The sequence below is a fragment of the Labeo rohita genome, chromosome 2, assembly GCF_022985175.1.
Source record: "Labeo rohita strain BAU-BD-2019 chromosome 2, IGBB_LRoh.1.0, whole genome shotgun sequence".
Classification (NCBI taxonomy): Eukaryota; Metazoa; Chordata; class Actinopteri; order Cypriniformes; family Cyprinidae; genus Labeo; species Labeo rohita.
Genome location: NC_066870.1, coordinates 17,909,423 through 17,930,643, shown reverse-complemented (window position 1 = coordinate 17,930,643; position 21,221 = coordinate 17,909,423). Strand labels below are relative to the sequence as shown.

The following is a 21,221-nucleotide window of genomic DNA, read 5'->3' as shown; positions in this document are numbered from 1 at the left end:
ACTGGATAAGACGTTACGCGCTTGAGCAAGAAGAGTTAATGTATTACACCTATCAGTGCAAAGTTCCCAGCGCTCGAGATACTGGCGCTTTCATGCGCTCTGGAAAACAACCAAAGATTGAACAGAATGAGGGACACGAACACAAGCCAAAAAAAAGTACTTATTTGTTTATTTTTTTCTTATCATAAAAAAAAAAAAAAAAACACAAACCAAAAAAGGAGGACATAGTGCTTCTATCACCGGAAAAGAAACGAGAATCTTGTTTACAGCTTCGACGATCATTAAAAATGTATTAAGACAGTAACCATTCTTGAGTGTCAAATAAAGTAGTTAATTAAAAGAGCTCAGTGATGTTTTTTCCAGCACTGGCTGAACACAGTGTTTCACACAGCATACATACATACATCAGCAGGACATTATTGCTAAAAACCTCTCATTCCTTCACCATTAAAATATCTTCTTTTGCTATGTAAGAGATGTGAAAGAAATATAAATATCTATATAGTGTGCAAACATCAAGTGACTTTGAGAACATCTAAAGCGTTCAACTGAAGACCCAGGCAAACATACAAAAGTAATAAACTGAAAAAAGATACAAAAACAATACGTTATGGTTAATATCTGTAGACCTACTGTAGTAGTACCAACATCTGATGTTTTAGTCGAAGAGATTTACAAACTGTGACTTTGTCAGATGAAGAACCTTTTCCCTTTTTGGAATGTTTTGCGCCCCAGGTTTATTTGACTGAATCAACACTGTTACAAAATAAAAGTGTAAGAAGCTACAGAAACAGCGTAATGGAATATAAGATGCAAAAATAGAAATCAATGTGCCTCTAAAGATTGATTCCACACAGGTTAACATTGTGCTAGGCACTATGATAAAATCTAAATAAAGTCATCAACAATTCTCAATCGTCACTGAAATACAGGTGCTTTTTCTTTCTAATTTTTTACTTTTTTTGTTCTGCTAGCTCAGATATCATGTCGCTCTGACATACACGTCGCACAACATCTGATCCAGTGTCTACACAAACATGCAACCAGTGAGGAGGACCGTGTTCTTCCGTTTCTTCACGTTTCAAACTTTCAAAAAAAGGACCAGTAAAATGGTATGCAACTTAAAGAAGTGTTCATGATCCGTTCAGCTCCCACCTCAAAGCTATAAAACAAACTCAACTATATTTTAAGATACAGTACTTTGGATAAATGTACAGTATATGGATCTCGTTGACAATATACAAATGAGCACCAGTGTTATTTGTTTCTTTTGGGCATGTCTTCTCTTGAGAAATCGGACGAAGACGGGCATCACAGATATGTGAAACTGCCAATGTTGTTCAGTGAAACATCAAGAGACTAAAGCTTGGTTTTAGCCTGAGTGCTTGCTAATGTTATCCCCACATTTGTTATCTTTTATCTTTACAATCATGCAACGGACTAAAATGCCTTGGAAACGTAAAAGTCGATTGAAACCAATGGGAAACCAGAGACGGGAACGTAAAAGGGAGGATTCTAAACGAACAGAGGCCACAAATAAGGTCTAAAACCAAGTTCAAGTTAATCAGCCCCCTCTTCTGGGAACTGCGTGCCACTGCGGGTGACGTCAGATACCGCACCTCCATGAGCCGTGTGTGCTGTCCTACGGGACAGACCCATGTCTCCAAGCTCTAATATTTGTAAAATCTTTTTCAGATCAAAGTGTCAATGTACCGTGCGCGCTCAGACGCGGCGCTGACGGGAAAACAAGGCTCCACAGTGTTTGGCCTGCAGGAGCTTCACCAGTTCATCAAAGAGTTCCTGTTGAGCGTCATGAAGAACACTTGACTGCTACCGCCTGATCGGACCGAGGCGAAGAACACCTGCAAAAAAGAAACAAGAGGAAAAATGTAAGCTTGTCCAAAATGGTCTGTTTTAGATGAACTATAACATTGGTGGTGATCTAACCTTGTCATTCCTCTCACAGAGGAACTTAAGTCTCTGAGCTCTCTTGTGCATGAAAACACCATCCAGGTGGCCCGTTTCAACAGAGCGGATCTCAATGGCTTTCTCTCCCCAGCCCATGATCTGGTTGGAGTGGATATAAGCTGCAAAACAGAACATCTTGTTTCAGTTCTCATGTGTAGACACATCTTTATACCAAAAACAAAGTACAGTATCATAGTTCTTCCACAAATGTAATTATTTGTGATATTTCTTTCATTTCTTGGGGACAGATCAAGTAGTTATTTATGCAGAATGTCAAAGCTGCTGTTTTCCATGTTTTAAAACTGAAAATTCTGTCATTAATTACTCACCCTCATGTCGTTCCAAACCTGTAAGAGCTTCATTCATCTTCAGAACACAAATTAAGTGTAGTAAGGTAGTAAAAACACAGTGTGCACAAAAAGTATTTTAGTATGGTTTATTATGGTTGAACCACTGATGTCACATGGACTATTTTACTGATGTCCTTACTACCTTTCTGGGCTTTGAAAGTGTCAGTTACATTGCTGTCTATGGAGGGTCTGAAAGCTCTTAGATTTCTCAGTATTCTGAAGATGAACGAAGGTCTTATAGGTTTGGAACAACATGAGGGTGAGAAATTAACAAAATTTTCATTTTTGGGTCAACTATTCCTTCAAACCTCAGTCCGTTCCTCATATTGCTTCAGAAGAATTGGGATACAGCAACAAGCCTTATATTATCAATAACTTCTTTGATTTGTTTTGTCTTGATAGCTCCTGGTCCCCATCCACTTTCATTTTATTAAAAAGAATATTACAACGCAGCTCTGTATGTAAAGTTGAATACATGTGTATATCCAACTTTATTGATATGTACTGTATAGCAAATCTCAACTTCTTGAGCCCAGCTCTTATCTGCTAAATGTTACGATATCGACTGAAGACAATAAAATATTGTAAACATTAACATCATAGTTTTCTACGAAGCTGCTTTGAAACAAATGTATACTTTAAAAAATAAAATAAACACTAATGAAAACACTAATAAAACTGACTTGACTAAACATTTTCATTTGGCAAGGAAGCAAGCAAGTTGGAACAACTCAACACGGGTTGAGTAAATGACGAAACTATGCCCATAAAACACACACTTTTATTTGATCTCTGTTATTGTATTTAAATTTATTGCCATATCTGCATCATCAGGTACAGTGGCATGCGAAAGTTTGGTAACCCCTTGCTGAATCTGTGAAAATGCAAATAATTTTAACAAAATAAGAGAGATCATACAAAATGCGTGTTTTTTTTTTAATTTAGTGCTGTCCTGAGTCAAATATTTTATATAAAAGATGTTTACATAAACATAAATAGCTGAAAATATTTAAAATAACCTCCTTAAAAAGTTTGGGAACCCTTGGTTCTTAATACTATGTGTGTGGTTACCTAGATGATCTATGACTTTTTTTTTTTTTTGTTTTGGTTTTGATGGTTGTTCATGCGTCCCTTGTTTGCTCTGAACAGTTAAACTGCACTGTTCTTTTTGAATTTGAAGATCAAGGTAAATTGTACTTAATTTGTCTTCTGGGAAACATGCAAGTAGCTTCTGTTGCTTCTGAAGGGCAGTACCAAATGGAAAAAAAAAAAAAAAAAAAAAAAAAGATATTTCAACAAAATAAGGTTTTTTTTTTTTTTCCCAAAAGTTTTCACCCCCAAGCTCATAACGCATCAGGTTTCCTTCTGGAGCATCAGTGAATGTTTGAACCTTTTTTAATAGTTGTGTTTGGGTCCCTCAGTTTTCACACAGTATTAAGAACCAAGGGTTCCCAAACTTTTGAAGGGGGTTATTTTAATAATTTCAGCTAATTTTTGTCTTGTGTAGTATATGTAAACATTTTTTATGTAAAATATCTTACTCAGGCAGTACTAAATAAAAAATAACATGCATTTTGTATGATCTCCCTTATCGTGTTAAATGTATTCACATTTTCACAGATTCTGCAAGAGGTTCCCAAATGTTTGCATGCCACTGTATTACATGGCAGATGCAAATTAAACATTCAACAACATAATATCATAAAGTATAATAAAAGCAAACCTTTTAAAATTCAACTTAAAAAGACAAGCACAATTTTATAAAGATTCAGTAACATTTTACAATAAGGTTCATTAGTTAACATGAACTAGGAATGAACAACACTTCTACAGAATTCATTGTTAATGTTAATTTTAGCATTTACTAATGCATTATTAAAATCACAAGTTGTGTTTGTTTACATTAAGTGTTACAAAGATTCTTTAAATGTACTTGAAATGTATTTTTATTATAAACGTACTTGCAAAAATTGTAAAAGTTTCTCTGGGCAAACAAATAAGTCCATAAAAGCTTGTCCTGCTGTCTCATAACATTTAAAAGTCGGTACAGTATTGACAATATTGAGTCTAGTATGGCCTATTTAGTTGCATATACAACTTGGTTGTGTCTTGATTTAAAAGGGCAGATGCATAGATGCATCTTTTTGTCTGATCTCTAAAAAGCCTTCAATGACGTCTTTTCATAAGCCAGGCTGAAGATTAGCAAGCCTTGCATGAAAATCACTCAAAAAATGAATAATTCTGTATGCAAGCACTACTAATAATCATTACAGCCTGCCAAACGTAAGAAGCTCTGCCTAAACACTCCCCCATTGAGATTGTTATATATGATAACGCATGCCAAAAACCCTAAATCCTCCAGCTAATGTGTTATTCAAACCAACTCACACACACACATAACCATATTCATACTTCTCAAAACAGAGAAGTTGAAGCCAAGTTCGAATGCTTTTGAACTCTGGGTGAACTACTTTCATCTTCTCCCACAAAGCAGAGGATGTGTGGCAGCCCTTTGTTGTTTTCATACACTTCTGTTGGCCTCGCATCCCTCAAGCTCTACCCATGCGCTGGCAGCTAACAGAAACAGACACCGCGGTAGAGGCTAATCGGAAATCAGTGCCACTGTGACTGTGGACTCATGCTAACATTAGTCACTACAGCAAATTATGCCGTTTTTGTAAGTATTCTCTTGAGATAAATATTTGATGTCTTGAATAGAAGTCATTGTCTGGTCACTACGGTCTGTTTCCTCTTGCGCAGCTGGGAAGGGTATTAAAACACACAGACTCACCAACAGAGGTGGGCATCTCTCCCCACTGCAAGACCACGTCCTTGGTGATTCTGCCGTAGGTGTTGACATAAACGCCCTCATCTTCATAACACAGCAGCATCTCCATGCCATCAGTCTTAGGAAGCACCACGATGGCGTGAGGGGTCACACTGCTCTGAATCTAAGAGAAAGAAGAAGAAGGGGTTACTAGAAGATCATGATGCAGTGCTTAAGGAGACCATTAGATGGCCACATATTCCATTTATATTTATTCACTCAAGGAATCACACTGTTTATGAAAGGGAATCCATGGAAGTATAACATTTCATACTATTGATCAGTTGAAGACTCAAAGTAGGTTGCAGCTATGGAAAATGGTGGCACTGGAAACTAAAGGATTCCTGATGGTTTAATTCTTGTTTTAACAGCAGTTAAAGGAGAAGTTCACTTCCAGAACAACAATTTACAAATAATTTACTCACCACCTTGTCATCCAAGATGTTCATGTCTTTCTGAAGAAATTATGGTTTTTGAGGAAAGCATGTCAGGATTTTTTTTCCATATAATGGACTTCATTGGTGCCCCGATTTTGAACTTCCAAAATGTAGTTTAAATTCAGCTTCAAATGGCTCTAAACAATCCCTGCCGGGTCTTATCTAGCGAAACGATGTGTCATTTTTTTCGGAAAATAAAAATTTGTATACTTTAAGCACAAAAGCTTGCGTAGCACAGGCTCTGGGATGCGCGTCCACGACAGTACGTACTATTGAATCGCGTCGAAAGGTCACAAGGAACTACAGACCCAGTGTTTACAAAGCGAACATGCAAAGACTAAGGAAGTGCAAGTAAGTCAAACGCTGTTTACAAACAAAAGGTACAATAATGTCGGATGATTCTGAAGTCGTAAAAGAAAATGATATGGAGTTTTGCACCATACTCTACCTTTTTGAGCCGGAGTACACAGACAATGAACTTAGACGTGATTCGTAGCATCGTGGACGCGCATCCCAGAGCAAGTGCTACACAAGCTTTTGTGCTTAAAAAGTATTTTTTTCAAAAAAAAAAAAAACAAAACACCAAGACCAATCGTTTCACTAGATAAGACCCCTTCTTCCTCGGATGGGATCGTTTAGAACTCTTTGAGGCTGCATTTAAACTGCATTTTGGAAGTTCAAAATCGGGGCCCCAATGAAGTCCATTACATGGAAAAAAAACCTGAAGACAGAAAGACAGGAACATCTTGGAATGACAAGGGGGTGAGTAAATTACTTGTAAATTGTTGTTCTGGAAGTGGAGTTCTCCTTTAATATCTTTTCTTTTCCTCTTTTTTGTGACCCTGACACCCCAATGGGCATTTCTTTTTCAATGGTCACATCTTAATTTTTGTGTCTTTCTTCTTTCAGACGAATACAATTGTAGTTTTATGTAAAAATGTCCTGGCTCTTCCAAGTTTATAATGCCAATGAATAGGTGTTGATATTTTGAAGTCCAATAAAGTGCATCCATCCATCATAAAAAGTACTAAGAACGGCTCTGAACCATGTAGAGTACTTTTAATGATGGATGGATGTACTTTATTTCACTTCATAATCTCAACACCAATTTACTGCCATTATAAAGTTTGAAAGAGCCATTACATTTTTTATATAACTCTGATTGTATTAGTCCAAAAGAATAAAGTCATATGTGGGGGAAAACCTGCTTAATAATTATCCAAACCCAATTTTAAGGTGTTTTGCACTTCCATCCCTCATTAGCAACTATACATCACTTACAAACAGTTACATACAAAATTAAAAGTAGTTAAGACTGATGTGGTTTGGAATTGGTACAATGTGCTTTTTATATGCAAATACACAGCAATTATCTGAACAAAGTATATGTAGTATATTAAGTATATGAACATATACAGAAATCGAGCTTCTGCCTTCCTTAAAGTTTCTAAAAATCATCCTTACACTTTTCACACTTTCAAGTGCCGTGAAGGGAAAATAACGTGTTGAGGCACGTTATTTCACTAAGATTAGACTACAACCCCCAAGAGCAACACTGCCAAGGGAACCTCTCAACCAATCAAGAGGATGTTGCCCATGACCGGCTTCCTTACCCAGAAGCTCAACTAAATTGTGTTTTTACAGACAGCAAACCACAGACTAAAACCAAAGGTCTGCACTGCTGCAGTCCTATTTAATTTGTGGTTAGAGAGGATTGTATTGTATTGTATTGTATTGTACGTAACAAAAAATGATCCAGTATTTCTATCTCTTACATGTGATGGTATGTAGATGTCATAAGGGTTCCCAGAATCCACATCAATGACGTGAAAGCCCACACTAGAGCCATAGATGACCTTTAACCTCTGACCCTCTTCTACAGTCAGGTCCACTAGCTGAGGCCTGTGTTGCAGTTCTGTGAATGACTGCCAGAAACAAAGAGATGCAGATACAGAATGGGATGCTGAGTATAGGGAATTGGATAAACAGGCAGTTAATGCATGCAAACCTTTCAGTATCATCACACGTTGGTTAAATGAGAGAAATTCAGAGCAATTTAAAGATAAGGAAATATCGTTACACCATCATACCTTGAAAGCCATGAATTTATGGTACGGCTTGGGGGCCCATGCATAAATCTCTACCGAGTTCTTCAGTGCGATCACCAGGAATTTGATTCTCTCGTATTTCACTGAAAACAAAGTAAATCATGCTTTCGGTTACCTGCAGCTCACAGTGGCAGTCTGTCATATTCATACAAGGAAGCAGGCCGTCCCCCGCTGCCACCCTCCATGCCGTTAGAGGCGAGCTGAATGTCAATCCTCTCGATTAGCATCAGAGATCTCGATTAGCCTACTCAGCCGCCTCCATCTTAACTGGGAAGCCTTCATCTTTCAACCCCAATATCTTGGACTTTGCTTTATTCTGCACACTCAGAAAATGCAGCCTCACATTGTCTAACAAGCTGCTGATATTCAATGTTGCTAATAAAATAGACTATATATAAACAAGAAAACTTAAATACAGGCTCACATTGCATTTAATGAAGCTGCTACTACACACCGTACCAGTCAAAATATTTTTTATGTTTTTATAAATTCTCTTTTGCTCACCAAGCCTTCATTTATTTGATCCAAAATACTGCAAAAGCAGCAATATTGTAAAATGTTTTTACTATTTAAAATAACTTTCTGTTTTTTATTTTAAAATGTAATTTATTCCTGTGATCAAAACTAAATTTTCAGCATCATTACCTCAGTCTTCAGTGTCACGTGATCCTTCTAATATGCTGATTTGCATTTTTTTAATGATTATCATCAATATTTAAAACAGTGGAGTAAACTTTTCTTATTTCAGGATTCTTTGATGAATAGAAAGATCCAAAGATCAGAGATTTATCTGAAATAAAAAGCTTTTGTAACATTATACAACATACCATTCAAAAGTTTGGAGTCAGTTTTTTTTCTTTTTTGTTGGAAAGAAATTACAGAAATTAATACTTTTATTTAGCAAGGATGCTTTAAATTGATCAAAAGTGATGATAAAGAAATTTATAATGTTACAAAAGATTTCTATTTCAGATTAATGCTGTTCTTCTGAACTTTCTATTCATCAAAGAAACCTGAAAAATTATACTACTAATAATAATATAATAATAATAATAATAATAATAATAATAATAATAATAATAATAATAATAATAATGAATGTTTTTTGAGCGGCAAATCAGAATACTACAAAGATTTCTAAAGGATCATGTGACTGACGTAATGACAAAAAATTCTGAAATTCAGCTTTGAAATCGTAGGAATAAATTACATTTAAAAAATATATTCAAACAGAAAACAGTTATTTTAAATAGTAAAAATATTTCAAAATTTTACTGTTTTTGCTGTACTTCAAGATCAAATAAATGCATGCTTGGTGAGCAGAATAGACTTCTTAAAAAAAAACAAAAAAACATGAAAAATCTTACCATTCCAAAACTTTTAAATGGTAGTGTATATATAATATTGTTTAATATATATATATATATATATATATATATATATATATATATATATATATATATATATATATATATATATATATATATATATTTTTTTTTTTTTTTTTTTTTTTTTTAAATATATACAAATTATTTAAATATATTTATATAAAATTATTCATATAAAAATAGAAACAATACAATAACGTAAAGGATTAAATACAGGCTCACCAATATGCTGTTAATATTTATAATAATATATAATGTTGCTAATAAAATATTTAAAAATACTGACATGAAAATGTTAATATGAAATCGCTGATATTTACAAACAACAACAACAATACCAACAATTAAAAGATAAACTAATCAGTTTAAATCACACTTTTAACCTTTATTCTTTATTACTTAATTTAATATTTTCGATATGTTATGCAAGTGTTTTTTCTCACAATTTTTATTAATATTTACATTAGAAATGAACTTAAACACAGAAGTTTTATTTAGATATTACCTGCTACCGTGCAATATGATGGTATCCAACATGGTACTGAGTGAGTATTGTGAAATTTCACTGGCATTAATATCAAATACTACTTTTTAACTGTACTTTTCCGACAACCCTAGCAAAGATGAATGACTTACCAACTTTATAGTGAATACAGCCTTCCAGATCCCCAACAGTGATCCAGCCCTGTTTCTTCTCCACCTCCGGATCGTTGTGCAGTATCCTGTTTCTCAGCCATGACAAGTAGTAGACACGTAGCTTGTTTTTCTTCCCTGGAAACATGAATGACAAGGCTGACAAGTTAATAAAACATGACATATATTCCCAAAAGACACAAAAAGCTGCCACCAGGCAAAGAAATGCATTATGCTTAAAAATATGGACTTAAATTTCATCTGACTGCAATACATGACACTAAAATGTCAACTGTGTGAGACTTCGTAGTGAGACAAACCTGATATGGTGACCAGGACATTTAGCCCCTCTAGCACGTCCATCTGTTGGAAGCGTCGGCGAGTGATGAGGTTATACACCTTGCCCTGACCGCTGCGGTCCAGCAGCATTAAACCATTCTCAGTGCCCACCAAGAGATTCACACCTGACCATCCACAAAGATGAAACACAAGCCTTGTCAGAATTACATTCTGACTCAAGAATGTATATGAGAAGAGGAACTGAAATGAGAGAAAGGGTGATGTACCCCATAGGGCAGCACACAGGATCTCTGAGTTGAAGCGCTTCTTGTACTTGCGGATCTCTGGGGTGTCGCTGTGAGGTCTGATGTTGGTTGGATTGACATTGACCACAGAGATCTTGCGGGCTTCGTTCAGTTTGGCCTGTTCCTGACGCAACAGCTCATTAGCAAACAAAGCTGCAAAGGTGAGAAGACAAGAAAACACATTAAATGACAGAAAAGAGGAAACATATTATTTATAAACGGATGTCTGGACAAGTACCAAACCCGGCATGAGAAAGCAAAATTATGTGGCTCTTATCTCATTCAGCACCCAGAATAAACCCATTTTAAACCCTATTTTATCCAAAATGCTGTGCCATCCAAATTACTTTCCATAAATGTTCTTCCTTTCAGTGTTGCAGGCGGTGATAACAAGATGTGTTTGTTTGTGATTTGTATATTTACCGGCCGCTGAGCTCTCATCGTTGTCGTCTGTGGGGGATGTCTGATACACACGTGGGTCGACAAAAGGAGTGAAAGAAGCTTTCGAACCACCTCCATGACCAAACTGATAAAAAACAACAAATGAACCACATCAGCTCCAGCAAAATGATTTAATAGCAGGCATTCAGAGAACAACAGTCTGGGTTCTGGGCTAAAAATACAAAGGAGGCACAATTCCTGCTGTTTAGATAATAAATGGCTTAGAAAAAATGAGTTTTGTGACACAGCAGGAAATTTTAGACTTTCACTTGTGACTGAGTCAGTAAATAACATCTGTGATTGAGTTATGAAAATGAGTGTCGTTAATACAGCAAAGAGTTTTCCTCATTTTTACAGCCTTTAGCCTCATTTTAATGCATGAGGAGAGCAAATTAAAAAGAGAGGAGGGTAGGACAGGATTGGGAAATAATTCAAATGTATTGGATATGTATCCCATGTTATCTACCTCATCCATAGAGTCCAGGTCTTGGGAATTGAGGCCTGTTGGAGTTCCTGATGGGGAGTGGCTTTGCTGCAGCAGGTCTGGTAGGTTCCCGTGGCCTGCGAAACCATTGCTCTCGCCGTGGCCCAAGCGTTGCCTCTCACTGGTCTATTGGAGAACATCAAACATAAGTCAAAAGTGTGTGAGACATTTAAAAAGGGAGAAAGAATACAAACCATTTTTGGAGCTAAATAACATCTAATGCTTCCAGCACTGACACCTCACCTCTCTCATTCTCAGGGTGCCATCTTTAGACTCATCATTGTAAGAATCACAGAAGGACTCATCATGGCTGCTCGTGAAAGACTCATTGTTTCCTTGAACAGAAGGCCTGAGGGAGACAAATACAAGAAGCTTAGAATTTTACAGAATCACATTAAAGGGACAGTTCACCCAAAAAATAAAAATTCTGTCATTAATTACCCTCCCACCCCTCATGTTTTTCCAAACTTCTAAGACCTTCGTTCATCCTAAGAACACAAATTAAGATGTTTTTGATGAAATCCAATAGCTTTCTGGCCCTGCATAGACAGCAACACAACTGACACTTTCAAGGCCCAGAAAGGTAGTAAGGACATTGTTGAAAGAGTCCATCAGTGGTTCAACCTTTAATACAAAAATAATGATTTTATTCAATAATTTCTTCTTTTCCATGTTTAAGAGTACCACAATGCAAATAAGTATTCTTGAAGCTTCATAAAATTATGGTTGAATCACTGACGTCACATGGACTATTTTAATGATGTCCTTTCTACTTTTCTGGCCCTTGAACATTTCAGCTGTGTTGCTTTCTATGGAGGGTCAGAATGCTATTGAATTTCATCAAAAATATCCTGATTTGTGTTCAGAAAATGAATGAAGGACTTACGGGTTTGGAACGACTTGAGGGTGAATAATTAATGATAGAATTTTCATTTTCGGGTAAATTACAGTCTCCCTTTTATATCAGAATTTAATTTCTGTGCTTTTTATTGACAGGTGTAGAAAGAGAATAGGAGGTGAGAGGATAAAGGGTGGAAAACGGGATAAAAAAAAAAAAAAAAAGTTGCAAGCCAAACTTGGACATGAACTGCCTACTTAAGCACCCTGACTCAACATGTAAAGGCACACCCTTGATTACTAAACCACAGCTCTGATATAAAATTCATTTTGAGGAACAAGACAGAACTAAAGTCTTGCGCTTACATGATTCTGGGAATGTCGCTGACTGGCACCGTGCCGTCATGCCCGACGGTACCATCCTCATCCTCACTGCTCTCAGAGTCTTCACTAGAGGAGGAGTAGTCGGTCAGTTTAAGGGGCGGACGGTTGATCTCATCTATTCGCAACTCCCTCAGTTCTTTAGCCAGGGCAGTCAGATCCTGAAGGAAAGAGAGAGATATAACTATAACTCATATACCTAACTGGAAAGGTAACACTACTAACATTAGTAGCTGACAGTACCTTGATGAGATTTATCTTTTCACACTGAGAACAACTGAGGGACTCATATGCAACTATTAAAGAAGGTTCAAATGCTCATTGATGTTCCAAAAAGAAAAATAATGCATTAAGACCTGGAGGGGGGAAAACTTTTGAAAAGAATGAAGAGGTGTACATTTTTCTTATTTTGCCTATATATCGTATTTTTTTCATTTAGTTCTGCCCTTCAAAAGCTACAGAAGATATTTACATATTTCCCAGAAGACAAAATAAGTTAAATTTACCCTGATCTTCAAATTCAAAAAGTTTTCATCCCCCGGCTCTCAATGCATTGTTTCCTGCTGGAGCATCAGTGAGTGTTTGATCTCTCTGTATTAGTTGCATACGAGTCCCTTAGTTGTCCTCAGTGTGAAAAGATGGATCTTAAAATCATACTGTCATTGTTGGAAATGGTTCAAATACACAAAAATGCTAAAAAAAAAAAAAAAAAAAAAAAAAAAAAAATTAGTGGGACCCAAAGGATTTTTCTGAAGAACAGCAGGCAGTTCAACTGTTCAGGACAAACAAGGGACTCATGAACAACTATCACTAAACAAAAAACAGTTGTGGATCATTCAGGTAACAACACAGTATTAAGAATCAAACGTATGTAAACTATTAAATAGTCATTTTTATAAATTCAACTTATTTTCTCTTGTGGACTATACTATATGCAAACATGTTTTGTGTGAAATATCTTATTCAGGTCAGTACTAAATAAAAAAAAATAACTTGCATTGTGTATGATCCCTCTTATTTTGGTAAAATACTTAACATTTTGCAAATTCTGCAAGGTGTATGTAAACTTTCGACCTCAACAGTAGCTGCCCCAACACTGGTGATTAAAAGTCATTAAAATGTAAAGATTGATTCTCACTCAGCACAGCAGGTGCACATTTTTTTTTTTTTAGAGGATTGCTCAAGTAGAAGACGACATTCAGAAACATTCCTCCCACAAGAAAATACTATTAATCTCTTCAATGCTGATCACTTAGGAAGTCCCATGCAAAGGTCATCTGTAATCAGTTTGCATTTGACCTGTAATCCCAGCTCTAGGCCCAACATAAAAATGCCCCCTCCTGAATTTAGTTGCTGTGGAAACAGCAATGCTCCCAACAAACAGCTGGGGTTATTTGCACTGGGGTGAGAGAATCCGAGCCAAGTGGGGAAAATGACACACACCCACACAGAGTTCATTGACAAAGCCACTGGCAATCCAGCTTGGTGAGAAAGTTGAGAGGGCGAAAGAAAACAAGCTTTTCTCAAGTCAGCATTGCTATTGAGATTAGCAGGCAAGAATTCCCACAGTCCTCTGCCAAGAAACCTTTAGATTGAGAGGGACTGAGAAAAAGATGGATGGGAATGTTACCAACCCTTACTCGGGCTTTCCAGCCCTGATTGAGGTCCAGGTGACAAGACAGATAAAGAACAGCGAAGAGAGAGAAAACACAGGAGAGACGTGCAGAAAGAGTGCTTGAGCTGGTTAATACAAATTGTAGGTCAGCTAATTATGTAGACAGCTCTAGCCCTTTGTTTAAGCATTCATCACGCCTCAGAGACCTTTTTTCAAGTACTAAACATAAGTTTTCTCAAGTAAGGACTCGGGTTGTCCGAGCCAAAATGTCTCAGAGAAACAAACTCGCCATAAAAAATAAATGAGGTAAAATAAGTAAAGAAAAGGTTTGGTTTTTCCAAAAATGTAGGAGAGCATGGTGCTGGCAACGCCATCGTCATGGGTTTAATTCTCTAGCAATGCATAAGCTAATAAATTGTAGATCTTTTATGCATTTGGCAGGCGCTTTTAGAAACTGACTTCCATTGCATTTATGTAGACGTATATTAGATAATATTTAAGAAGTTGTACATGTAATTTAAGTGACACCAACTACAGAAAAAAGCGCAGTCATTATAATTAATATAGTAGTAAAACAACTGACAGTTATTCCAAACAAAGGCTCATTTTAAATATCAGTTTTGGCTAAGTGTGCTCAGAGTTTCAGCCCAGAATTTTCATTTCAGTGTATCACTTATCTAAAAGCTTTGAGTGTTCACAAGTGGAAATTTGGCAGAGAGGACAGTCTGAACAATGTAACCAGTGGGACATTTGGCCTCCAACTGTAAAACAGCATCTGCGTCTGAAGGTTGTTTAGTCTAGAACTGTGTTTGGAGGTCACATCTACATCCAAAGAGAGCTAAAAGCACCTTCAAGCAAATGCTAGATAAAAATGAGGTGACAAAATAGGAAGTTCAAATATCAGTGTACATACAGGGCCCTATGATTTCCACAATGCGGAAAACTGAATTCAGTCATAAAACTGGAATTTAGTGTAAAACGTGGAATGTTACAAAATTTTGGATGAATAAATTAAATCTAGGTTACTACACTTAACACACGTCTGTGAATATTAAGCTACAAAAATACTATTTAGATATGAATCCTGCATGTTCTGCATGTCTCTGTGTGAATGAATGGCACAGACACACATTTTTTTTTTTCCTCTGACACCTCAATATATGATTACATGAACACATAAACAAACTTAAAGGTCTTCACAGCAACCCGTCAAAATAAAAGTTTGGTTTAACTTGAAGAAACAGTGACAGAAATATTACTAAATGTAATGACAGCACTACGACTACTAATAAAATTATTTGAGGAATATTTACCAGAAAAATTATTTATCAGAATTTGTTTACCAGAAAAATGTAACTACACAACACAATATTTCTGAACATTATTTTTAAAAAATTAAATTAATTAGAAATGCTTTTGATTAAAATTTAATGAAACCATTCAAATGAAATCCAAAAAATTAAATGTAAAACAGAATTTGAGAAAAAAATAAAATATTTAAAGCACCATAATAATGTGTTTTTGGTTAAACTTTTAAACAACTGCTCTTTAATTGTGTACGTTTTATGATTTCAATTAATTAGACAAGACTTTTGATTGAAAAACCCTTACATAGCTGCTTTGAAACGTCTAAAAATATATACGTTTTATATAAAGTGCTATATAAAAAAAAAGGTGATTTGAAGGAATATGTGCATAAAATACTATCTATGTTTGCTACTGTCCAGCATGTTACCTTTACTGGGTAACACAGTTGACAGCTAAGTTAGCTGACATTTTTTTGTGTTTTAATCCTGTACTCAACATGGAAGCCTAGTACTACTGAGCATATGGTATGTTTAGAATATATTTTCATAAACAAAACATAAGTTTTAGTTAAATTGTCTTGTTAATATTTGCAGGAATACTTGTGTAACACTGTTGACAGTCAATTAAGCCAGTCTTGACACAGGTTTAAATATCATCATACTGTGCAAATTATGCGAGAATGGGACAAACCATTCCTTTTTGAAGGGGGGTTTTCAAGTTGGCAACTTAGTTGACAATGGTTTTTCCAGACACAAATAAAACTATTATTATTTTTGAAGCACACAAGGCAAAACTAAGAAATTAATTTATATTTGAGGTCATTTTCATGCTTAAAAGCAGAGTAGAATGAGCAACTTTACAAAATTGGACAGCTGAATACCAGGGTTGTGTGTGATATGAACATTATTTTTGAACAAAATATTTTTTTTAACATGTAGTAGTGTGATTGGGAAAAATATAATTGTGTACTATAAAATTAAGCATTGGGGCTTTATATTGATGAAAATATATTAAAAATATACTTCACAGACATGAGATGTACCAACAATTATAGAATGACCCTAATATTTCTTAATCAAACCATTAAAACAGAGTAGAAATTTTAAAACAGAAAAAAAAACGCCATTTGCAAAAAAATAAAAAAATAAATAAAGGATTTCATAGGACCCTATACATATCAAGACAGGAAATGAAGAATGACTAGATAATATTTGAGCGCCACTGGGGTGCAACTTACTGCAGGTCGACTAGGTTTGTTCAACTCTCTGTTTTCCTCCTGAATGGGTTTGGAAGTCTCCTGTAATGCCACTGGAGAGCCTTCTGATTTACCAGAGCCTGGAAAACAACATAACATGTTCAAGATTGGAGGACATCAAATGTAAAAAACCCATATTGATGGACCTGTATTCTGATTATTAGGGAGGGAAATTCACAAGACAACTAGTTCTCAAACAGTGTGATGACACTGAGATTATTGCCATTATTGTTAACAGAAAAATACAATATACAAAAACAGCTGGACTCTACCTATCTTTACAGTACCTATAAATACATCTACTAGAGCTAAACAAATCAAGTGTTCAAAACAGGCAAACAACACATCCACCTTGTCATACCATACATCCACTTCACTCCCTGGAGGACGAGCGCAATACTGCACATCTGACATGGTGAACAGAGTGGAACCGTTCAGCAAAAACAACCAGAATGAAGTCTGAACAAGTGCCATCTTCTTCAGGCCCTTAGAGGATGTCAGACTGAGGCATTCTGGGAGGGCCACGTCTGTACCAGTCACTCACAACACAACATGACCACCCAAACTGGTTCATAACAAAAGGTTTGCTCACGGGGACCCCGGTTTAAATCTGGCCTGGCTCAAGTCCTGATCCTCTCTATCCCCCAGTTACCTGTCTGCCTCTACTGTCCTGTAAATAAAAGCTAAAAAGCCTTTTTTTGGATGGTGGTGTGCAGTAGTTAAGGTTTCTGGTTTGATCCCTCAAAATCATGAATTAATCACCACGTAACCTATTCTAGAGGGACTGTCTTAGTAAAAAAGTTGTGTAGATGATAATTCTATACTTGTATTCTAGAATTGTATAGAATCTCAAGATAAAACACAAACACAAACTGTGTAGAAACACAGCATTCGCACCTTTCGGCTGGTTCCTCTCACTGGATCCAGGGTGGGAGCCGCCCTGAGAGCTGGGTGTACTGGAGCTGGACGAGCTGTTGCTGCTGGTTCTCTGCAGAGCCACATCCAGGGACAACTCTGTCCTCCTCAGGTCTGGATTACTGGAGAGTTTAAGATACAGTTAAAGCTTCAATACAGCTAAAACAGAGCAACACCTCCAGCATGTGATTTGGCTGAGAGCAAAGTTGAGCAGACCTGGCGCGGATGAGCTGGGAGGCCGCTCGCCCCCCTCCACCAGACTCTCCGTTCCCAGGAGAGTTCTTCCTCACAAGAGCAGGGGAGATAGAAGTGGTCCGCTGGGGCACCTGGGTAGTACCGCACAACTTTAATCAAACACACAAATGACCAAACGTCAGAGACGAGGGATCATAGCGTGAGCACAACAAGCAGTTCTCTTGAACAACAGACCGCAGATTTTATTAACAGTATTTGAAACATATGAAACACTCCAAAGTCAACATACATACAGTCACTAACATACAAAATTTGAGGTTGGTAAGTTTTTTTTTTTTTAAATACTTTTATTCAGAAAAGACATTTGTCTTGAGCACCAAATCAGCATATTAAAAGGATTTAAAAAAAAACAAACAAAAAAAACAAGCAACACTGCAGACTAGAGTAATGGCTGGTGAAAATTCTGGAATAAATGACATTTTTGAAAATATTTTTAATATTTTTAAAAAGAAATCTACAAAAACATTTTTAAAAAAATCGTACCAACCCTAAAAATATTATTTTTTTATTTTATTTAACCTTTATTTAACCAGAAAAAAAAAAACTCTCTGAGATTAAAAATCTCTTTCACAGGAGTGTCCTGGCCAAAATGTGCAGCAGTACAATCAATTACATCACAAATAAACATCACACAGACAGACTAAAGACACCTAAAAACAGTTGCATATTGTTAGGTCAACTTCCATTTGCCGGATAACTGATTTAAAATGATCTACAGTCAGCAGATTTTCTAATTTTAATTTAGATTGGAGGAAGTTCCAATCAAATGGCGCTGCATACATAAAAATTATCAAAAGATATCTCCTCATGTGTGAAACTTTGAAAACAGGAAAAAAGTAAAGCTCATCTTTAAAGTTCTCTACTGTAATGATTCTGACCTTGGGAGGAATGTCTTCTTCCATTAGCCAGGGGGAACTGCGGTCAGGCTTTTCCTCGCGGCCGGCCATGCGAGGGGCCGGAGGGGGCATCTCTGAAGTCGGGTCTGAGTTCTGCCGTGGCATCTCTGGCCGATGGGACACCAGGCTCTCCTGGAAGGCTGAAACGCCCTTGGCAGATTGATCATGCAAAGACTGAGAGACTGACAGAGAGGAGCTATGGGACCTCACTGGAACCAAATGAGCCATCTAAGAAGAGGAAGAAAGCATTAAGTGTTTAAATCAGGATTCTGACACTTTTACCAATGAATTTAAATGACCTTTCCAGTCTTTTGTGATTAATGAATAAGGATGTTTTGTAATCATTTAAAGATTGCTGGATGAATTTCTGTTTATGTCAGGCACAAACGCTTTGAATAAGAGCACTTCTTTTATTCATACTTAGTGTACAAATGTCTCCAACAAGACCCTTAATGGACAGAAAGATGTTTCACTTGACCTAAGAACATGTTTTAGAATAAATAAATTAGGGATGCACAATATTAAAACTGTGGCCAATAAGCTGATAATTATTTATGTTATGGTCAAAAAAATGTCCATTATTGAAATTTTATCAAAAATATCTTAATTTGTGCTCCGAAGATGAACGAAGGTCTTACGGGTTTGGAATGACATGAGGATGAGTAACTAATGACAGAATTTTCATTTTTGGGTGAACTATCCCTTTAAACAATGTAGTACCATTATATTGTGCCTACCTATTAAGAATAAGTGCTTTAAACAAAAAAGCTAAATGTAGCTGTACCTGAGGCTCCACAGGGCGGTGCATAGGAGGGGTCCGTGCCGGCTGCATACCCCCACTGCTAAAGGACTCCGAGCGCGGCGGAAGGGAAGGGTCAGAGATACGGTTAGCCACTTTGTGCTGCAGGGCAGGAGAACTCTGGCGGTTCAGTTTAGAACGCTCCTCAACCTTCATGAATAATAAAAAGCCACATAAGAACAGGCCAAACTGTTTGACTCAGCCACCACCAACTAATCAAGCAAAAACTAGCAAGAACCCTGCAAAACGCTCCAGCAAACACTAAAGTTAATCAGTTGAAACTATCGCACCATCTGAAAGAGAAAAGCCATCTATTCAGCTAGAAGCTGAATTAGCCGTTGCATGTTGATCGAGTCATTCATACAACAATCAGTTAGAGCAGACCAGCACCTTCTACGAGCAGAGAGACGGAAGTCATTTGAGAGATGAAAGGATAGAAAGTATTCAAAAGGGAAAAGAATCTGTTTGACAACAGAAAAAGCCAATTTGAGAGACACTCTTGGCAACTTGATGATTTTAGCTCCTGTCTAATTTCTAAGTCATCAAGGTAACCATAGAACCCTATCTGTGTTTATAAAATGTGGAATGTGTCTACTAAATGAAGAGCTTGCAGCCTTTCAGTGTCTCACAACTTGAAGGCTGCTTGTTGGCACCAACAGATCTTTTCAAAGAACTACACCGACACTGGTTAACCATCTCAGTGTCTCCGAAAATGCAGATTCCTACTGGGGAAGAAGCTTGTCATTTTGAAAAAGAAATGGGTGGTTAGTGTGGAGCTGGACAGCAGCTTGCTCAGAGATGTGATATGGCTAGAGTCATAATTTAGGTTATTTAAAGGGCATCCTAAATGACAACTAGCTGACCCATTATTGGTGTTTAAAAGTACTGGTTACTTTGGCTAAGAAGCTAGCTTTGTGTTCTATCCAAGCGCAAAGCAACAAGAAATATGTCTGTTTTCAATGAACATGAAACTGCTACAGGATGAGACACAGTCACAGCTAATAAGAGAAAATTTGATTTTTAATACACAGTAGAGTGCTGCAGGAATGAGTCTTAAAATGAGTTAGGATTTTTGCATATCCAGTTCCATGTTCCAGAAGTCAGTGGGTTTTTAGTTAAAAGCCTGCAATAATGTCTGTGTTCAGCACAAGACATTCATAAACCTAAAGCTAAAGCTATTTATTTGTGAAGACAGTCTTGATGTACAAAACATGCAAAAATCAAACTTTTATTGGTCACAGAGCTTGTATTCTACTAAATTGTTTTTCTTATTATTAAATCTTGTTGCCGTTTTGTCAATGGAACCAGGTTGTTGCTAACTTATGGGTTGGCCTACAAAATTATGTCTTTCATACAGCACTGATATGTGGACTTGGAACCAATGAGATTTTGCTCACTAAACAATTGAATGTTGCTTTGCGCTTGTTGTGGCTGGTTAGGTACTTCTAGAAATCTGAGCACTTCCCAATACATAAATTCAACAGATTGTCCGACTAAACATTAAACCTTTCGTTTTCAACCTTTCTCAGAAGTGGTTTGATTAAACTGATTTGAGGAGTTCACCACATGCCACCTTGCGAGAGAAAAAGAGAAGCTCCAACACCAATGGGCGATGCACCCAGAAGCACCCTGCAATGGATTTCTAAGGCTTACACAAACATAGAGGGCATCCAGGCGGGGTGATGGGCCATCTGATGGGGCTCAGAATCACGAGGATTGGGGGGGGGCAATTAACAAAGT

At 36.7% G+C, this 21,221-nt stretch overlaps 1 protein-coding gene across 4 annotated transcripts in view; it reads right to left on the bottom strand.

The window, feature by feature from the left end:
* Positions 1 to 150: 150 nt before the first annotated feature.
* The window catches only part of tnika (TRAF2 and NCK interacting kinase a), a 110,745-nt gene continuing 89,674 nt past the window's right edge, over positions 151 to 21,221 (bottom strand). For 2 of the 4 annotated variants that reach the window (XM_051138621.1, XM_051138627.1), the window contains 17 exons: positions 19,467 to 19,631; positions 18,665 to 18,910; positions 17,748 to 17,875; positions 17,514 to 17,653; positions 16,599 to 16,696; positions 12,424 to 12,599; positions 11,464 to 11,569; positions 11,203 to 11,346; positions 10,719 to 10,821; positions 10,278 to 10,448; positions 10,032 to 10,175; positions 9,715 to 9,849; positions 7,673 to 7,773; positions 7,358 to 7,507; positions 5,110 to 5,269; positions 1,948 to 2,087; positions 151 to 1,862 (listed from right to left, as the gene is read on the bottom strand). In XM_051138621.1, the coding sequence (XP_050994578.1) occupies positions 1,779 to 1,862; positions 1,948 to 2,087; positions 5,110 to 5,269; positions 7,358 to 7,507; positions 7,673 to 7,773; positions 9,715 to 9,849; positions 10,032 to 10,175; positions 10,278 to 10,448; positions 10,719 to 10,821; positions 11,203 to 11,346; positions 11,464 to 11,569; positions 12,424 to 12,599; positions 16,599 to 16,696; positions 17,514 to 17,653; positions 17,748 to 17,875; positions 18,665 to 18,910; positions 19,467 to 19,631 (2,391 nt within the window). In that variant the 3' untranslated portion in view covers positions 151 to 1,778. The remainder of the gene's footprint in view (positions 1,863 to 1,947; positions 2,088 to 5,109; positions 5,270 to 7,357; positions 7,508 to 7,672; positions 7,774 to 9,714; positions 9,850 to 10,031; positions 10,176 to 10,277; positions 10,449 to 10,718; positions 10,822 to 11,202; positions 11,347 to 11,463; positions 11,570 to 12,423; positions 12,600 to 16,598; positions 16,697 to 17,513; positions 17,654 to 17,747; positions 17,876 to 18,664; positions 18,911 to 19,466; positions 19,632 to 21,221) is intronic. The other 2 variants (XM_051138634.1, XM_051138642.1) reach the window with 1 other exon arrangement.